Here is a 20375-nt window from a genome sequence, read left to right on the forward strand (position 1 = left end):
AAATATGAATGTGTAATCAGAGATCACCAGACATTTAAAGAAAGCTTTGAACGAGAAATTAGGCTAACAAACAGAAAAAAGAACTTAGAGGAAATAGAGACGATGCAGGAAGCAGAAGAAAACTGAAAACAAACAAAAACCATACCATTAGTATCCTCAGAGAGGCAAAGGAATATGTACGATGCACCCATTAAACACAGAGAAGACTATAAGAAAGGAAACATGCAGAGCAGAAAAAGCTCTTAGAAATGTATAAATATGCTATGGAAATAAATTCAACATAAAGATATAAGATTAAGTTGAAGAAAATTTCCAGAGAATAGAAGGCAAGACAAATAGATGAAAGATGGAAGACCAGCCCATGAGATCCAATATCTGAACAACACAGAGTATCAGAAACAGAAGAGAAAGAAAATGGAGGAGATGGCTATTACAGAAATAATGCCAACAACTTCCAGAACTAAAGAATATAAGCTTCCAGATTGGAAGTTTCCACCTAGCTCCATGAAATAAAATGGGTCATGAAATTTCAGGACACTGAGGAGAAAGAGAGGATTTTGGTTTCATTTCAGGCAATACTGGAGACCAGGTTATCTAAAAGCCCTCCTAATACAAAATACCTCAAAATACCAGTGGAAATAGAAATTCAAATCCCATCTAACTGATAAGTCCACTGATAAGTAAGAGGACAACAGAAGTGCCCCAAATTTTGAGAAAACTGACAACCACAGTGGTGAAAGTGAACGCTGACTGCCCTGAGGAAGTCCATGGGCTTAAAAGCAAAGGGCTTAGGATCGAAGAGCCCGATGGAGCCCTGGAGATGAGGTCTTGTGCCAGTCTAAATTGGGGAGTGAGGATTGAGAACTCCTGCACGAATCTAGGAGAAAAGGGAAGCCAGAAAATAATTCATCCACCAGAAGAGACAAAAAGGAATACCATCTACCTTAGCCTGGGCTCCACAGGAAAGGAAAGTCTTAACTGAGAATCCAAAACCACAGGATTCCCAAGGGTCTGGAATTCAAATTCATACTAGTCACATGGTCTAAGAACCCACTACCACCACCACCAAACAGAGAGATTAACGTAAAAAGTAATCCCAGCTAGTAACACCTTGGCCACACCTCAAATAATCAAAAGCAAAACAACTCTAGAGGTCCATAGCTCAGTCCAGAGTTCCCTGAATTTCCTCAGATAAAGCATCATCTAACATTAGCTCACACTCCAACATTAAAAAACATACAAAGAAAACAAACCATCATGGATAAGAATCAGCAGAAATTAAAGACAGCAAGATTGGATCCCCAAGAGCATCAAACAGAATGATCAGACATAGACTATAAAATAAGTATTTAAATTATTAAATACTTTAATTTTATTAAAATAAGTATTTACAATGCTGGGGGAAAATAAATGTCAACTTTGAATTTTACATCTGATTAAATAAAGAATGAGGGTAAACCAAACACATTTTTTAAACAAAAGCCCAAACAGTTTATCATCAACCAATTATTACTAAAGGACTTCTAAAAGGTGTACTTTGGAAAGAAGGAAACTGAACCCAGAAGGAAGGACTGAAATGTCCCCAAACTGGTAAAAATATGTATAAATCTAAACAATCACTGACTGTGTAAAACAATCATAATGACGACTAATTCGGAAGTAAAAAGGAGAGACATACAATAACAACAGTATTGTTGCTATACAGCAATCATGCTAGATGGGGTAGGGGTGGTTCAGAGCACATGGGGTCTAGACTCTTGCAGTGTTCAGGAGGAGGGTGGAAATACAACATCAGACTTTGCCACAGCACAGTGGAAGCTAAAAGATGAAATGTGTCTTCAAAACTCTGAGAGAAAACTATTTCCAACCTAGAACTCTTTACGTGGCATAAAGAACTGTCATACCTACAAGGTCTCAAAAAATTTATTTGTCACATACCCTTTCTCAGGAAGCTATACTAGAAGATGTACTCGACCAAAATGAGGACGTAAACGAACAGAGAGGAAAATACGGAATTTAGAACACAGGGAACCCTACAGAGGAAAGCGGCAAAGGGAATTCCACAGAACGATGAAGGGAGATCCTAGGATGGAATCAGTGCAACAGGCCTAGTGCACAGCTGGACCAGACTGTGGTACTAAGACAAATGGTCTCAGGAGGTATGTCCCCCAGACAAAGAAGAAACTGATTCTCTGATGAGCTTGAAAGTATTGAGAGAAGGTTTATATTTTTGGCAAAGAGTTTGGACATGAATTAGTGATCCATACACAGAAAACAAAGCTTATTTCAGTTTGCTATATGGCAGAGCTAATATCATCATAATGTAAATACAAAAATGACAACAAAAATTACTACATATATATTGGGGGGATGGGAGGAGAGGAGGGAAATGTGTATGTGTTTATGTGTGGCGTAGAGGAGAGGGGGCCAAAAAAATCTCTTTATCCTCTATATTAGAAAATCAATAGATATAATTTAAAATTGAAAACAACAAAAGCAGTATGAGCATGCTATTTAGAAATAAGAAGGTAAATACTAGAAGAACTAGCTAAAAGAGCATAAATGGTTGTACCCTAGGGAGTGGGAATCAGGAGTTAAGAAAGGAGGAGCAACTCCCATTCTTGTGTGTGTGTGTGTATGTGTGTGTGTGAGATATACCTTGGCCTTTTAAACTGTGCAAGCATAGGGACTTCCCTGGTGGTGCAGTGCTTAAGAATCCGCCTGCCAATGCAGGGGACATGGGTTCAAGCCCTGGTCCGGGAAGATCCCACATGCTGTGGAGCAACTAAGCCCGTGTGCCACAACTACTGAGCCTGCGCTCCAGAGCCTGCGAGCCACAACTACTGAAACCTGTGAACCTAGTGCCCGTGCTCCGCAACAAGAGCAGCCACCGCAATGAGAAGCCCTCGCACCGCAATGAAGAGTAGCTCCCGCTCTCCGCAACTAGAGAAAGCCTGCGCGCAGCAACAAAGACCCAATGCAGCCAAAAATAAATAATAAATAAATTCATTTAAAAAATAAAATAAACTGTGTAAGCATAAAACTGTAATTTTTGTTTTCATTTCTCATAATTTTATTTTTATGAAAACCAAAACCCTCCAAAATTCACACATGGTATGGTATAGTGAATTTTAAGAACAAATATAAAGAGAATAATCTAAAATCTTCTACAGAGAAAAGCAGGTCACAAACTAAGGAACAAGAATCAGACTGACATCAATTTTCAGCAGCACCTACTTTTTGCAAGAAGAAACCACTGTCAGTTTTCAATGTGTTGAAGGAAAAAAAACTTTGTCTCAAGAATTTTAATACAAGGGTGAAATAAACATGTTCTCAGGCATACAAGCCTCGGAAAGTTTATCACATAAAGCCCCCTTTTGAAAACACTCTTGGAGAAAGTTCATCAGCAAAAAGAGAAATAGATCCAGAAGAAAGCAACAAGACATGGGAAGGGAGAGTAAATAATTTAGTGAAGTGTATCACTGTTTAAAAGGCAACAAACAAATGGCATATCTGTAACAATCCAGAACTCAAACTAGATAATGCTAAGAGGGGAGAAGGCAGTACTGAGGGAAGTGACTACATGCTAAAATACTTATCTAATTGGGTGGGGCCATTTAAGTTTATCGATAACTTTAAGAATTTTATGGTAAAAATAACCATGAATACGGGTTTTATAAGTTAATAATTAGCAAGTCTTCTAATCTTATTCATAATATCTGACTGAAAGCTCTTGTTTGACCTTTATCATGAATTCCTAAATGATCCATGACATCCCTCAACACATACTCCACTCCCCCCCTCCCCCTCCGCCACACAAAGTAATTAGAAAACCCTAAGAGAGTTAACATTTCTCGGCCTTTTCTTCCCAAGAGACTCTGGGGCGGGAGTAGCAACTGTGACCTTGCATCCCTAGGTTTGACCTGTTACCCACCTAGGTCCGGAGCCCGGAGCCTACTCTCAGCCATTGAACTCTCCAGTTCAAGGCAATCGTTGCCTGAAAAAGAAGGACAAAACAGCAGCTGAACCACCTTTACTAGCCTTCGACCTTCCATCATCCCCTCCTCCCGCCTCCCAAACCCCGCACAATTCCCATCGAGGGTCCCGGGAACCCCAAGACTCAACTCCATCCCAACCCACGTCCCCTCTCCACTCCCGCGCCTCCTTCTAGGCTCTTATCCCTCAGTCCCTCCGCCCCCTTTCACACTCTGCTCTCTCAACTCCCGTGGCCTCTTGGCCACCCCTTGCCTTACATTTCAATTCCCGTGCCTCCCTCCAGGCTCTTGTCCCCCCAGTCCCCCTTTAGACCTCTGTCCCCTCTATTCCTGTGACCCCTTCCCGGTCCCTCTACTCTCCCCAGCTCCCGAACCTATCTGTTCCCTAATTCCTGTGCCCACTTTCCAACCCCGTACCCTTCTTTAACTCTTAGGACCCTTTCCGCCTTGCTTCTTACCCTTGCTTCCCCTTCCCGGCATCCGTACCCTTTCCCGGCTCCCTCCTCAAATTCTCGGCTCTTTCTCGGCCTCCGTACTCCTTTAAGGCCGCCGTATCACATTCGCGGGTTCCATGAGCTCTTTCAGCCGCCAGTGCACCGGCTGTTCCTCTGTAACTATAACATCACTCTCTAGGCGCCCTGGGCCGCGGCTTCAGTTTAAATTTCCTGTCGGCTCCGCCTCTAAAATTACGTAAGAGCTGCAAGACTGCCCTACGGAGGCCCTGGGAGGACAATATTAACTCAGCAAACCTTTTCCCCCCTTCCCCTTCGTTTTCCGCTCTGTTCTCTATTTCTGTCTCTTCATGTCTCGGCTTTTCATAGGCTGGAGATATTTTGAGCCTTAATAGCCAGCAAGCTGGAGACTAGCAGTAGCATCTTAGTGATTCTTCACACTGAGCTAGTTTGAAATTCCTAGGAGTTCAATAATAAATAACAAAATAAGCTTAACGCTTGTAGTTTACATAAAGATTTCACGTACACATAATTTCATCTTCACATCTTTTGTCTCCCCTTTTCCACTTATCCACCCGCCCCCCCCCAAAAAAAATTCTCAAAAGTGGTGTCTCCATTCCTCACTTCCCATTTTTTCTTCAACTCACCCAATTAGAGTTTGATCCTCACCCCTCCACTTATCAACTGTGACTTGCGTTTTCCCCAATCCTATCTGACTTACAGAACATTGAAACAGACTACTCCCTCCTTCTTGAAACATTTTCTTCTTTTTGCTTCCATTTCTACCCATTCTCATCTTACCTCAATGGCTCCTCCTCAACCTCCTTTGCTGGATCCAAAGCCACTTCCATTTAAAAATGTTGGCGTAGGCCAAGACTTTAGCCCTTAACCCTCAGCCCTCTTCTCTTCCCTATTAACACTTTCTCCCAAGGAGATCTCTTCCAACTCCATGGCCTTACAATTCAGCTCTATGCTAACGCCCGAGTTCTGACATCTCCCCGGATCTCCAGACATATATTCAAGTACCTACTAGACATTTCCATTTAGGTGTAAAATAGGCGTCTCAGGCTTAATATGTTTCACATTTGTTCCACCCCCCCCCCCCAAAAACCTCACCTATCCTTTTCTCAGCCTATCCCATCTCAGTAAATGTCACATCATCCACTCAGTTGTTCAAACCTAGAAGTTATCTTTCAGTACTTTCCCTTATCCCCACCCCACTCCCAGAACAAATTCTACCAATTCCATCTTGAATCAGATCACTGCCACCACTGTAGTCCAACCCACTGTTACTTCTTGCCTAAAGTACTGCAGTCAATTCCTAACATACTTCTACTCTTGAATAGCTTCCTGCCTCTTCCCAGTATAATCCATTCTCCGTGAGCAACCAGTGATATTCTTTAAGCACCATGGTAGAAGTTTATATACCACATATACTTGGTATCCCTTCCCATGGGGCCTCTCCCTGCAGAAGATTATACATTTCAGCTCTGAAGAATCCAGCTTGGCCATGTGACTTGCTTTGGCTATGAAAAAAGGAAAAAAGTCACACATCATTTCCAAGAATAAGTTTTAAAAGGCAGGCTGGTTTACCAAGTTCTCTCTTCCCCTATCTAGCAATGTCCAGCCAAAGGGTGCCCTGTCAACATGGGTTCTTTGGTGAAGAGTACCTGGAACAGAACCATGGGCAAGCCATAATGGATGTGTAGCATGAGCAAGAAATACGGCTTCCCTGGTGGCGCAGTGGTTAAGAATCCACCTGCCAACGCAGGGGACACGGGTTCCAGCCCTGGTCCGGGAAGATCCCACATGCCGCGGAGCAATTAAGCCCGTGCGCCACAACTACTGAGCCTGCGCTCTAGAGCCGCAAGCCACAACTACTGAGCCCACGAGCCAAAACTACTGAAGCCTGCGCTCCTAGAGCCTGTGCTCCACAACAAGAGAAGCCACCACAATGAGAAGCCCACGCACCACAAGGAAGAGTAGCCCCCGCTCGCCGCAACTAGATAAAAGCCTGCACGCAGCAACGAAGACTCAATGCAGCCAAAAATAAAATAAATAAAAATTTTTTAAAAAGCCATTCACCTTAAAAAAAAAAAAAAGAAAAAAAGAAATAAACCTTTGTTGTTGTAACCTACTGAGATTTGGGCATCATTTGTTACCATATCAGAATCTAGCTCAAGATTGTCAAAGTGTGGTTCAGCCCTTTCAGAAGGTTCCATGAGGTCGAAACTTTTTACAGTGATACTAACATCATTATCCTTTTTTTTTTCAATGACGATAAATGCATTTCATCATTTATTTAAGGTTTAAGCCCTCGCACTAGATTTTTACAAGCTGGTGAACACTGACAAATTATTTCTCCCACAGAACTATAACCACATGTTCCCGGGCAGTATAAATATATGGTTGAGCTAACGTTAATACACATCACCATTTTATCAATTACATAATAAAACAAACTGTCAAGTATCCAAATATTAAGTTACACAGCTCAAAAGGCATATAAAGTATTAAATGTAAACCCACTTCTTTTTTTTTTTGCAAGAGAGGTTGGGAATCACACTTCAAAACAAAATTAAGTTGGTAAACAACTTCAGATAAGTTTGAAAAATAATTACAAGAATTTCAGAAATTTTATGATTAAGAATTGTTTTAGCTACAATAACAAAGTATTTCTACCTTTTAAAAAATATTTACTAAGTTAAAGGGCATATTCTGTATGTCCTGCACAGGACAAAGGCAACATTTTACTAAAAGTACTTAATAGCCCCCTCCCATTCTTTCATCAGGCCCTCCCTGTAAGTTGCACCCCAAAGTGCAAACATTAAAATTAACTGTAAGGCTTTTTTGTCTGGAGACATTAAAGACATGTGCTTCTGTACAATGTAGATTTTCAAAATGGACGTCTTCTATAACAGCACAAAATGAGATGTACAGAAAGACATTAGATAATCACTGTAAGACTTGGGTAATTAAAAAAAAAAAAACAAAAGGAGCAGATCTGATGTATACTGGTATGAATGTGGGAATTGTGAGCAAAGAACCTTATAGGCCCTACTTTCTATGTTTGAAATGATGGAAGGAATAAACTACACAAGGTCCAGAGTGTTCATAGTTCCTGGGATTTTAGTCCTATATGATACCAAAAATATACAAGTATTGTCCTGGGTATTTTGGCACCTAGTCTTTCTAAATTTCTTATATATTGATAAGATTCTGGCATGGAAACAGATTTAAAGACATGACTCAATACTGCATGATTTCAGGAAAGGTCAATTGGTACAAATGATAAGCACATTTTAAATGCTGAACAGCAAGAATCCTTTGCTAAGTGTCCCAAGTAGGTTGATCATAACCCAAACATAGAAGTCGCAATTCTGCCAGGTTTTGGCCTGGTAAAACTGCTTTTCAACACTCCTATGGAAGCTTCATCAGACTTCACCAAGCCAACGTGCTGGCTAACACGTATGACAAATTCCATCCCGTCTAGTTTCCACTTCCAAGCAATGGCATCAGGCACCCCAGTTTTACTGAAGGCAACAGTTGTTTCTATGACCACTGGAGTCTTTGAAGCACAGCCACATTTTAGGACGATACTTCTCCAAATACAAAAGTTGTTTGCTCTTCAAAGCTCCAAGCCGCTTTTGTCTTATGAACTGTACTGCATCTTCACATTTCATTCCACCTTCAATTAATGCTAGGGCAACAAGCACTGGAGGTCTCCCAAGGCCTGCAACACAATGAACAGCAATACAACAACCAGGGTCTTCACGGAACTTAATTTTCACAAGACTTAACCAATCATCAACAATCTGGTTAGATGGTGGTGTGTCATCATCAAAAGGCCAGTCGAGAACATGGATGCCTTCTTCCTCCACGAGAGTAGTGTCGTAAGTTGCTTCACATACTCTTACTATTGTGGTAACTCCATGCTTCTTAAGGTCCTCTATAAATTTGTTTAAGGTCACATTTGTTGGATTGTGTGTAATAAGAAATCTCATGTTCTTGTAAGTGACTTCCACAGGAGCTGCGTGGATCATTTGAGCCATGTTAATTTAGTTAAAACACACTCAATAGGGTTATGAAAGAATTTAAAAAACTGAATACAGAAATGATGCAAAGAAACTGAGTCTACTTCAATATACTCCACTTGAAATTCTCAGTGCTTTTGAGTATGAAGTTGGGAGTAATGGGAAACGAAATGAACCTCCTAACAAGAAGCAATTCTTCAGTCCAGTAATACTGAGGCAGTAGAAAGGAAGTACAACGCTCTGAGGATTTCAGTTCAACACTTCTGTGTCCAGGTTAACCACTTTTATGGGGGCTTCTTGGTGGAGTAGTAATGAATTTCTACAGTTCACTTGTCTGCACAGAGGTCATGCTGTGCCTGGCAGTAATCTCCACTGCCCTTCTGAAATTCCATAAATGGGTGACCAAGAACACCACAGAACCTGTTTCCAGCCCGTTCTCTTGGCGTAGGTTTGGTTATCCCAAGAAAGGTCCACTCCTGTAGCTTCACTCTCAGGGCACTGAATGCTCATTACCCATTTTTGCTCTCTTTCTCTCATGAATGTTCAGTGGAGTATGCAGAGGCAAAAATGAGAATCCAACACTCTTCTGTTAAATCAGGTATTAAAGAGATTTGCAGAAATGTACAATAATGCCACTCTTCTAATTCTATTTCCATTAAAAATACATCATTTATGTTAACACACAGAGGGCTTATTTTTATTTATTTATTTATTTAAATATTTATTTATTTATTTTTGGCTCTGTTGGGTCTTCATTGCTCCGCGCGGGCTTCTCATTGCGGTGGCTTCTCTTGTTGTGGAGCATGGGCTCTAGGCGTGCGGGCTTCAGTAGCTGTGGCACGCAGGCTCAGTAGTTGTGGCGCATGGGCTTAGTTGCTCCGTGGCATGTGGGATCTTCCTGGACCAGGGATCGAACCCGTGTCCCCTGCACTGGCAGGCAGATTCTTAACCACTGTGCTACCAGGGAAGTCCCTCAGAGGGCTTATTTTTATTTATTTATTTATTTTTTAAATTGTAATTTTTTAATTGGAAAACAAATATACAACTTGGAATGGATTTGAGGCAAATTGTGCCATAAGCAGATTTTCTTTAAGTGGCTAAAACAAAGTTTAAAAAGCAAGTAACAATAAAAGAAAATGTTTCTGGTACAGGACCAGCAGTACAAAAAAATAGTGTACGAGTACCTGGATAAAACACCCATTTTGCAATAGTGCAACTTTTAAGTACGTATTGTTGACTGTCCATAGTCCACGCAGAGTTACAACTCTACACTTCAACAACAAAATGCTGACAGTTCCTAAAGAAAACTACTTAAAAAAAAAAGGCATAACCCAGATGTTCCCTCATTTGACCAACTCCATCTAAGTTTAGATGTGCAGAAGGGCTTATTAGATATATCCAGAGTAAGCCACATGCAACATGTTATTTGATCAATTTTTCTAAAATAAGGTTTCAGGACAATGACAGTAAGATAAGGGAAGAAAACATGGAGGAATGAAGTCCTAATTACTATACATGCATATTTTTTTTGACAATAGGGGGAAACCTTTTACAGATAAGTTACAAACAAAGAAAAGGCAAATAAACAATTTTGTACAAGAAATTTAACACATCCTGTACAATGTCTTCAGTTTGCTGTCATCATTTGTAAAAACTCTTCATAGTTTACTTGACCATCACCATCAATATCTGCTTCCCTGATCATTTCATCAACCTCTTCATCTGTTAACTTCTCTCCAAGGTTTGTCATCACATGGCGGAGCTCTGCTGCACTAATATAGCCATTACCATCCTTATCAAACACACGGAATGCTTGTCTAATTTCTTCTTCACTGTCTGTGTCTTTCATTTTTCTTGCCATCATTGTCAGAAATTCCGGGAAGTCAATTGTGCTGTTACCATCAGCATCCACCTCATTAATCATGTCCTGTAACTCTACTTCTGTGGGATTCTGCCCAAGAGACCTCATTACAGTTTCCAACTCCTTTGTTGTTATAGTTCCATCACCATCCTTGTCAAATAGTGAAAAAGCTTCTTTGAATTCTGCAATCTGCTCTTCAGTCAGCTGGTCAGACATGCTGCAAGCGCTACCGGTCTCTGGGACTCGACTACACAACCACTCAGCTCGCTCGCTCCACTCGGACCCGGCTTATTTTTATTTTTAAAAATTTATTTATTTATATTTTTGGCTGCATTGGTTCTTCGTTGCTGCGCGTGGGCTTTCTCTAGTTGTGGCAAGTGGGGGCTACTCTTTGTTGTGGTGCGCGGCCTTCTCATTGCAGTGGCTTCTCTTGTTGCAGAGCATGGGCTCTAGGCATGCGGGCTTCAGTAGTTGTGGCACGCAGGCTCAGTAGTTGTGGCTCGAGGGCTCTGGAGCGCAGGTTCAGTAGTTGTGGCACATGGGCTTAGTAGCTCCGCGGCATGTGGGATCTTCCTGGACCAGGACTCAAACCCGTGTCCCCTGCATTGGCAGGCGGATTCTTAACCACTGTGCCACCACGGAAGTCCCTATTTTTAATTTTTATTTTTTTTCACATCTTTATTGGAGTATAATTGCTTTACAATATTGTGTTAGTTTCTGCTGTACAACAAAGTGAATCAGCTATATGTATATCCCCTCCCTCTTGAGCCTCCCTCCCACCCTCCCTATCCCATCTCAGAGGGCTTATTTTTAAATGAACAAACTAGTATTTTAAAACTTTGGTTTAATTCCTAAGATGGTAAATATCAAATATGATTTTATAAGAATATATATACACACACAAATACATAAAATATATTTATTAGTATAAATTTAAAGATACCCACATTGTGGTGGCTGGTCTCCAAGATGGCCTGCATTGACTATCCTCGACTCCTGATAGCATGCCCACATCCAACAGGGCTATGTACCAATAGAGTATTGAGGAAATAATAATGTGTGGCTTCTGAGGCTAGGTCATAAAAGACATTTCAATATCTGTAGTGCTGTTTCTTAGATCACCTGATATAGGGGAATCCAGCAGCCATGACATGACGACACACAAGAATGCCTGTGGAGAGGCTTGCGTGGAGAGGAAGGGAGGCTTCCTGCTAATAGCCGGCCCCAACTTACCCATCCTGTGATTGAGCCATCTGGCAAGCAGATCCTTCAGCCTTAGTCTAGCTTTCAGATGACTGCAACCTCACAAGAGATCCCAAGTCATAAAATCCCAGCCAAGCTGCTCCCAAACTGCAGGCCCGCAGAAACCCAGAGAAAATAAATGATTAGTGTTGTTTTAAGTCATTAAATTTTGGGGTGATTTGTTACACAGCAATAGATAACAAATACACACATAAACAAAAAAGTTGTTTGGCATTCTCCATTTTAAAAAATGGAAAAGGGCCTAAAACCAGAACCTACCTTATCCTCACTGACAAAATCACATCATATTACCCTCCTTTTCAAAAACTCCGAGCGGCTTTCCCAGTTTGCTCCTCAGACCAAACCTCTCTGAGTCTTGAACAAGCCTAGCTCGTTCCTGCCTTAGGGGCTTTGCACTAACAGTTCCAAAAGGAAAATGGAACTTTCCTTTTAGGCATCAGATCAAATCTCATTTTTTTTTCCAGCTAGGACTTCTGAGACCACCCAACCTAACAGTAGCACCCCCATTCCTTGCCAGTTACACCATTTCGGTTTATTTTCTTCACAGCACTTAGCACTATCAGAAAGTATCTTATGTGCTTTCTTGTTTGTGGTCTATATTTCCGCCCTAGAATGTAAGTCCGTAGAACAAGGACCTTTTCTGTTTTACTCACTGCTATATCCCCTAAGTAAAGAATTTAGTAGGTTCTTTTTTTTAAATTTTTAAAAAAATTTATTTATTTTATTTTTGGCTGCATTGGGTCCTCTTTGCTGCGCGTGGGATATCTCTAGCTGCAGTGAGCAGGGACTACTCTGCTGAGGTGCACAGGTTTCTCATTGCAGCGGCTTCTCTTGTTGCGGAGCATGGGCTCTAGGTGCGCGGGCTTCAGTAGTTGTGGCACACGGACTCAGTAGTTGTGGCTCACGGGCTCTAGAGCACAGGCTCAGTAGTTGTGGCGCATGGGCTTAGTTGCTCCGCGGCATGTGGGATCTTCCCATACCAGGGCTCAAACCCGTGTCCCCTGCATTGGCAGGCAGATTCTTAACCACTGCGACACCAGGGAAGCCCTAAGAATTTAGCAGGTTCTTAATGAATATTTGTTGAATGAGTGAAAAAAAAAATGAATCTCTCTGATCTTCAGTTTTTTTCATTTGTAAAGTGAAGATAATATTATCTACCAGGAAGTGAGGTTTTAAAGATTAAAGATGTGTTTAGCACAAAGTCTGTGAACAGAAAAAGGTAGCTTTTACCACTTGGCAAAAATATTTTGAGATAATAGTTCAAGTTGTTCTCTCTCATTGTTTTTCTTGATTCCTGAGAGGAAGTGCTTAGAAAAAAAAAATCAGCTTATATCATAGAACAAGGACTGATTTCCCAATATCTAAAAAACTTGAACAAATAGATCCAGGAAAGATCAACCACCGAATTGAAAATGGGTAAGGGAATATTCATAGAAAAGGAAATACAAAGAACATTCAAATATGCTCAACCTCACTTAAAATAAGAGAAATGCAAATTACATCTATACTGAAATACCATTTTTCACTTAACAGCCTGGCAAAGATCAATTTTGCTAGATAGTGCCAAATTGCCTTACATTGGGGTTGCACCAGACTCCTATGTAAGGCAATTTGGCATTATCTAGGAAAATTACAAATGCACATATCTTTCCACCCAGCAATCCCATTTCTAGGAGTTATTCTAGAGATACACTCAGACATATGGGATATGACTTATGTAATAAAGGTATCTACTGCAGCATTACAGTATCTAGCAGCTATATGGTGTTTGTCAGACAAATACCTATAAAATAATGACACAGAAAAGGGCTGCACATATATATTTAATTATTTATTTTACAAATACCTATGGAGTGCTTACTATGATGTTCAAAGTGCTTTAAAAATAGTAATTAGTTTAATCCTCATAATAGTCCTTTGAGGTAGGTAGTAACTGCACCCATTTTATACATGGGAACACTGAGGTTAAAACCTGCTTGAGGTCACACAGCTAGAAGGTGTCAGTGCTGGGATTTGAACCCCAGCAGCCCGACTTCAGAGTCCATGCTCTTAACATTGCTCTCTGCTGCCTCTCAGTGTAGGGCAAAATGGAAAACTGATACGGTGATATTAAAATCTGACAGGATAGATTTCAAGAGATAAAGGATTATTAGGAATACAGGTGTCATTCCTTGACGATAAACAATTTGCCAGGGAAGAAATAACCTAGTACTTATATGACTCTAACAACATCAAAATATTTAAGCCAGAAATACAAGGGAAGACTGTAAAATCTACAAATATACTGGACATTTTAAGATACTTTTCTCCAAAAAAAATGATAGCTGAAACAAAAATAAGACGACATTAGCAACATATAAAAGATTCAATTATATAACTAACAAACATTAATATATAAATATTAGAAAATATGTTCAAGTACACATGGAACATTATAAAAATTGACATACTATGCTACTAAAGTATCAACCGATACCAAAAAATCGACACCATACAGAACACATCCTATGACCACAATATGATGAAGTTAGAAATCAAAAACAAAAAGGTAAGTTTTTTGTTTTTTGTTTTTGTTAAAGGATAAAACAAAATGCATTACTCTGGAATTTAAAAAACCACATTTCTAAATAATTCATGATAGGAGAATAAAACAATTACAATGGAAATTGTAATATATCTAGAACTGCAACAATGAAAAACGATATATCAAAAGCTGTGAGATTCCTTTTAAAAAGTTGTAAAATTCAGCTAAGTAACCAGAGAGAAATATATGACCTTAAATGTATATGCTATATTAGAAAATAAGACAGACTGAAAATGAATCAGCTAAGTGTTCACCTTGAGAGGTCAGAAAATGAAGAGTACACCCAAAGATTACAGATGGTCAGAAATAATAAAGGATAGAAATTAATGAAATTAAGAAAAATTAATGAAATTAATGAAAAAATTAAGAAAAGAAAGAAAAAAGGAAAGAAAAAGTAGACTCCTACAAATCAGCATGGCAAAGACAAATGATCCAACAGAAAAACCCAAAAGGGATATAAACAGGCAATTCAAAGATGAGGAAATTTTTGTTTTTGACTTTTTTCACTCAGAGTGGTTTTTATTTGCATTTCTTTTATGGCTAATGATGTTGAACACCTTGTTATGTGCTTATGTGCCACTTGTGTTTCTTATTTGGTAAAATATCTTCATGTCTTTTGCTCATTTTCTTTTTTTTAATATCTTTATTGGAGTATAACTGCTTTACAATGTTGTGTTAGTTTCTGCTGTACAACAATGTAAATCACCTGGGACTTCCCTCGTGGCGCAGTGGTTAAGAATACACCTGCCAATGCCGGGGACATGGGTTGAAGCCCTGGTCCGGGAAGATCCCACATGCCGCAGAGCAACTAAGCCCGTGTGCCACAACTACTGAGCCCGTGGGCCACAACTACTGAAGCCTGAGCTCCTAGAGCCCGTAGTCCACAACAAGAGAAGCCACCGCAGTGAGAAGCCCATGCACCGCAAGGAAGAGTAGCCCCTGCCCGCCGCAACTAGAAAAAGCCTGTGCGCAGCAATGAAGACCCAACACAGGCATAAACAAATAAATAAAAATTAACAAACAAAAAAACAAAGTAAATCAGCTATATGTATATATACATCCCTATATCCCCTCCCTCTTGAGCCTCCCTCCCACCCCTCTAGATTGTCACAAAACATCAAACTGATCAAAGATGAGGAAATTTTAATGGCTGATAAATGTATTAAAAGTGCTCAGACTCACTAGCAGTTAAATGCAAATTAAACTAGTAATGCAAATTAAATTAGATGCTCTTTCACACCCCTTTGACTGGCAAAAATTAAAGTATATTAAAAGCAAGTTTTAGTAAAAATGTGAAGGCAAGGGTGGGAATGCAAACTGGGACAAGCCCTTGGGAGAGCAATATGGTGATATCCACAAGGTTTATGCCCTTCAACTCAGCAATTCTGTTTCTAGGTATATGCTGGTCTCCAAAGAGAGGTGTGCATCCCTCAGACACAAGATAATCACAGAGGTGCCAAAAGGAAGCATTAGTGTTTAAATATATTTTTTTTATCCAAAAGAAAAACAAGTAAGTTTTACTAATCTTTAGGAAACAGACTGATGCTGGTGCCCTCCCTGTGCTCTTGTCAGAGATCCTGGGTTAGGAAGTAAAGCAAATGAGTTATCTGGGTAAAGGGTAAGGGAGCTTCATATTTGGAGGGGTTGTCTGTGTTTTCTTTTCAGGGTTTGGTGGCGTGTTTTTCACTGTTCTCCACAGTTTACATATCCCCAGATAAATGGAATTACAGATTATGCTATCTGGATTTTCCTAGCCCCCAAAAGTGAACAAGAGGCTTAACAAGATTCCTCCAAAGAAGCAAGATTAAGATTACAAATAATCCTAATGACTCACACACAAGTGTGAGTACAAACTCTCAGGTTCAATGAGAGAGTCAGCTGGTCAATGGGTGAGAAAAATCACTGAAGTTCAAGAGAAACTCTTGCCAGTAATGAATCTTTAACACTACTGAATTCATAAAAGTGGTTCAGACGGTAAATTTTATATTATGGGCATTTTACCACAATTAAAATTTTTAAAAAATAATAAATAATAAGGTGGGAAAATAATGAAGCATATTTAGCCACACTATTTTCACTAATCATTTTTTTAAAAAAATATTTATTATTTGGCTGCACCGGGTCTTAGTTGCGGCGTGTGGGATCTAGTTCCCTGACCAGGGATCGAACCCGGGCCCCCTGTATTGGGAGCGCGGAGTCTTAGCCACTGGACCACCAGGGAAGTCCCTCACTAATGATTTTTGTACTACAAATAAATAAATATTTGTAATATATTATTTCCTTCTCTTTTCAATTGCCCTTTTTACAGTTATCTTTTTGTATATCTTATGATGGTCATACTAATTTGGAATAGTGGTTCACATATGTAATTCATAAATAAATACATATTCATATTTTAGGGGTGCACAGCAAAAATATTTTTACTGCTAAGAGGATGTGGCAAAAATATGTTTGATGCTCACTGGCCTAGAGAAACTTTTCCACAGGTGGGCAAGGAGACATAAAAAAGAATGTGACTTGAAGCACTGTTTGAAGAACTGGGAAATAATCTAAACATCCATCAGCGGAGGAATGGATCAGCTGGGCTATATTCAAGCAGTGGAATACTATGCAGTGCTTTAAATGAATGGATAAGAGCTACATGTATCAACATGGGTAAATATTTTCAAGATCTTAAGTGAAAAAAGCATACTGTAGAATGAAAAGTCTAACATGCAAAACAATGTGATATATTGTTTATGGATACATACACATGGACACATACACACATACATTATAATACGTACTACATATGTAGTAATATGTACTATGTTTAAAAACATTCAAGAGGAGGACAAATACCAAATTCAGGAATAGAGGTTACCTCTTGGTAGGGAAGGAAGCAAAGGAGATTGGAGGCATTATTTCTTTAAAATAAAAAGATGGGGCTTCCCTGGTGGCGCAGTGGTTAAGAATCCGCCTGCCAATGCAGGGGACACAGGTTCAATCCCTGGTCCGGGAAGATCCCACATGCCGCGGAGCAACTGGGCCCGTGCGCCACAACTACTAAGCCTGCCCTCTAGAACTCGCGAGCCACAACTACTGAAGCCCTCAGGCCTAGAGCCCATGCTCCGCAACAAGAGGAGCCACCGCAATGAGAAGCCCGCGCACTGCAACAGAGTAGCCCCCACTCGCCGCAACTAGAGAAAGCCCGCACGCAGCAACAAAGACCCAATGCAGCCAAAAGTAAAATAAATATTTTAAAAAGATGCAAGGTAAATTAATATAACAAATAGTTCATACTTTTAAAACAAGATGTTTTAAAACTAGTCTCCCTGAGTTCTCCTCCTCAGTGACGACCATCTTCACATTCCCTTGTCTATCTTTCCAGAGATATTTTATGCACATGCCAGGTCAGATATGTGTGTGTATTTCTCCCCATCCCTCCAACTATTTAAACACAAATGGTAGCAAACATTACATACTGTTCTGAGCCTCGCTTTTTTCTTTAATAATGTATCTTGAATTTTGTTACATGTCACTATATAAAGAGCTTCTTCCACTTTTATGGCTGCACAATACTTCCTTCTGCGGCTTTTTTGAGTCAGTCTCCTATAGATAGAATGTAGACTATTCCTGTCTTTTCTGTGGCTTTTTTGAGTCAGTCTCCTATAGATAGAATGTAGACTATTCCTGTCTTTTCACTACAATTAGCATCACTGCAACGAATATCCTTATAAATATGTCATTCTGCATGTACATGCATGTATATGCATGTATAATACATGCATGTATTATAATAAATTCCCAGAAGGATAGATGCTGGGTCTTTTCAAATTGCCCTCCAACAAGATTGTACCAATTTACTTTCTGCAGAGACATTTTCCAGTGCCTGTTACCCAATCTCAGATTAACACAGTATTATCAGACTTTCAAATCTGAGAAGAAAACATGTTATCTCATTGCAAGTTTAATTTGCATATTTTAAAAATTATAAATGACACTATTTGTTTTACAGTGTAAAAAGCCATCTTGATTTTTTTCTGTAAGCTTTCTGTCATTTGTCCAGTGGTATGAATTGGTTTTTTGAACTATAAGCTATAACTTTTGTAATAAAATAGCCAATGAGGATTTTTTAAAATGCAGGGTCTGTAGAACCTTCACTCAGTTTTGTAAGAAGTTTCTAGGATGTCTTCAAAAAGCCTTTGAGCACTATACCAATATCGATTTCCTGATTTTGATATCATACTATAGCTATGTAAGATGTTACCATTGGGGGAAACTGAGTGAAGGTGCACAGGTCTCTATGTACTACTTTTGCAACTCCCTGTGAGTCTGTAATTATTTCAAAGTGAAAACTTAAAAAGGAACAAAATTTTGTGTTCCTTTTTCTTTTTTTAATATTTATTTATTTGGTTGCACCTGGTCTTAGTTGCAGCATGCATGTGGGATCTAGTTCCCTGACCAGGGATCGAACCCCAGCCCCCTGCATTGGGAGCTTGGAGTCTTATCCACCGTGTCACCAGGGAAGTCCCCTGTGCTCCTTTTCTGATCGTGGGGGCTCTGACCTCAAACTATGATCCGAGTCATGATGGCTCCCAAGTCTGTTAACCAACAAACCCCACCTGCAAGACAGCCACTGGGTTAGAAAGTACATCTGAGTATCTGAAATAGGGGCAAGTCTTTGGGGGCTGACTCTGGCCTCTGACTCCATTATTGTCACATTCTAACTCAGGGAGCACACAGAAGCCATGGGGCTAATAGTCACAGTATCCTGTATTTCTACTGAGCTTTACAATGTTCCATGTTCATTCATTTACATTATCCCAATGATAATAAGGGTAGAGGATTCTCTCAGGAGGTGCTCTGCCAGGTATATAAGACCCTTCCTTTCCTTTTGTTGTCATCCCTTGAAAATCTTCTATCTGAACTCTGCTGCTCAAGCCATCCATGATTCTCTGGAGGGCCCACACAGTGCCGTGCATCTGGGCCTGCTCCCTTTCTCTTCTAGTCTGCCTAAAGAACTCTCACTTGTTCTTCAAAAAAGTGAAAGTATCACCTCCACCAGAAGCCTTCCTAGATCTCCCATCTCCAGTTTCCAACTCCAATCCAACAGGCAATGTTAACCTAATCTTCTTCCAGGCAACCTACTGCAATCTCCATTAGACATTGAAACACTTATCTCACTGTATTGTCATGATTAAACATGTCTGTTTCCACTGAAGACCCTTTGAAGGGAGAGCTTTTGTGACATTTATCTTTATATTTCAGTACCTAGCAGCAATGCCAATAAATATTTAGTGAATGAAAAAGTCAGGCCAGTGACCTGCCAGTCTCCTCTGCAGTTCAGGCAAAGCCAACCCGGGTTCTTGGGTAATTCATTTCAGCCCAGAGCCTGGTGTTTTGAGAGCCATCTGAGGCTCCGCCGGCTGTGCAGGAACACTTGCCTCTGGTTAGGCTCCCTGTAACTGTGTGACTCTGTGTTTCATTTTCCTTATCTTTACTATGTGGACAATAAAAGCATCTCCTCACACGGTTGTTGGGAGGATTAAAGAGATAATGTATCAAAAGGTCTTAGATAATGCTTGACAATGGGTAAAGAAGGCTCCTCAGAGTTATTTCTGTGTAAGTGTTGAGTGAGTGAATGAAAGAAATGACTCGAGGTTGCCTGTTCATTTATTGAGCACCCACTATGTGTCCGGTAGCGCGTTAAGCACAGCATGTAAATGCAGAGAAGCAACCGCAGCACACTGGCGTGGTCTTAACACAGATTGCAGGGAATCAGGGAAGGTTTTCTGGAGCTTGAGTTTTCATACGGGAGGAGCATGGAAAGGCGCAGGTGGTAGCAGTTGATAGAGACAGTGGGCGTTCCCGACAGAGCCAGCTGTTTCCTCCTTGAAAGCTGTGTGGGAGTGGGTGGCTTAGCTTCCCACGAGTGGCGTGAAAGCGCGGCTTGGTGAGGCCGGTCGAGGCGCTAGAATCGAAGGTGAGTTCCAGTCCCGTTTAGTTATTAGCCGCGTGACTTTGGCCAAGTCACTGAACCCCTCCGAACTTCCCCGACTGTAAAAAAAGAGTCGGTTAAGACTACTCACCAGCCAGGAGTCCTGAGAGACCACGTGACCGTGAGTAAGCCAAGATGCGCTCTACTTAGAAGGTACAAAACGCCCCGGCAGGTCACTACAGGTCGACTAGGTTCTACGCCCCGCG

At 40.4% G+C, this 20375-nt stretch overlaps 3 protein-coding genes across 7 annotated transcripts in view; all 3 read right to left on the reverse strand.

Annotated features, from left to right (window-relative positions):
* DBF4B (DBF4 zinc finger B) overlaps positions 1-20371 on the reverse strand; it is a 47500-nt gene extending 27129 nt beyond the window's left edge. For 2 of the 4 annotated variants that reach the window (XM_057535414.1, XM_007180182.2), the window contains exons 1-2: positions 4454-4797; positions 3935-3997 (exon numbers count right to left, since the gene is read on the reverse strand). In XM_057535414.1, coding sequence (XP_057391397.1) covers positions 3935-3997; positions 4454-4475 — 85 coding nt within the window. In that variant the 5' untranslated portion in view covers positions 4476-4797. Of the gene's footprint in view, positions 1-3934; positions 3998-4453; positions 4798-20260 lie in introns of those variants that run through there. The other 2 variants (XM_057535413.1, XM_057535415.1) reach the window with 2 other exon arrangements.
* On the reverse strand, positions 7978-8580 carry LOC103021155 (protein tyrosine phosphatase type IVA 1-like). 2 transcript variants are annotated; one of them, XM_007180185.2, is made up of 2 exons: positions 8395-8580; positions 7978-8301 (listed from the first exon to the last, which is right to left on the reverse strand). In XM_007180185.2, exons 1-2 carry the CDS (start codon positions 8497-8499, stop codon positions 7978-7980), a joined length of 429 nt encoding a protein of 142 aa, XP_007180247.2. In that variant the 5' UTR covers positions 8500-8580. The 2 variants fall into 2 exon arrangements, with proteins under 2 accessions (XP_007180247.2, XP_007180246.1); XM_007180184.2 differs by having other exon boundaries at positions 7978-8106; positions 8164-8580.
* Positions 9492-10636, reverse strand: LOC102997787 (calmodulin-alpha-like). Its single transcript, XM_057535416.1, has one exon. It carries the CDS (start codon positions 10556-10558, stop codon positions 10109-10111), a length of 450 nt encoding a protein of 149 aa, XP_057391399.1. The 5' UTR covers positions 10559-10636; the 3' UTR covers positions 9492-10108.
* Positions 20372-20375: the final 4 nt, after the last annotated feature.

This window comes from Balaenoptera acutorostrata, chromosome 20 (genome assembly GCF_949987535.1).
Source record: "Balaenoptera acutorostrata chromosome 20, mBalAcu1.1, whole genome shotgun sequence".
Taxonomy (NCBI): Eukaryota; Metazoa; Chordata; class Mammalia; order Artiodactyla; family Balaenopteridae; genus Balaenoptera; species Balaenoptera acutorostrata.

Coding starts and splice junctions, on each gene's coding strand:
- LOC103021155 (XM_007180184.2), bottom strand. CDS start 8,499: ATGGCTCAAATGATCCACGCAGCTCCTGTGGAAGTCACTTACAAGAAC. Junction 8,107..8,163: donor CAGGCCTTGGGAGACCTCCA/GTGCTTGTTGCC, acceptor GATGCAGTACAG/TTCATAAGACAAAAGCGGCT.
- LOC102997787 (XM_057535416.1), bottom strand. CDS start 10,558: ATGTCTGACCAGCTGACTGAAGAGCAGATTGCAGAATTCAAAGAAGCT.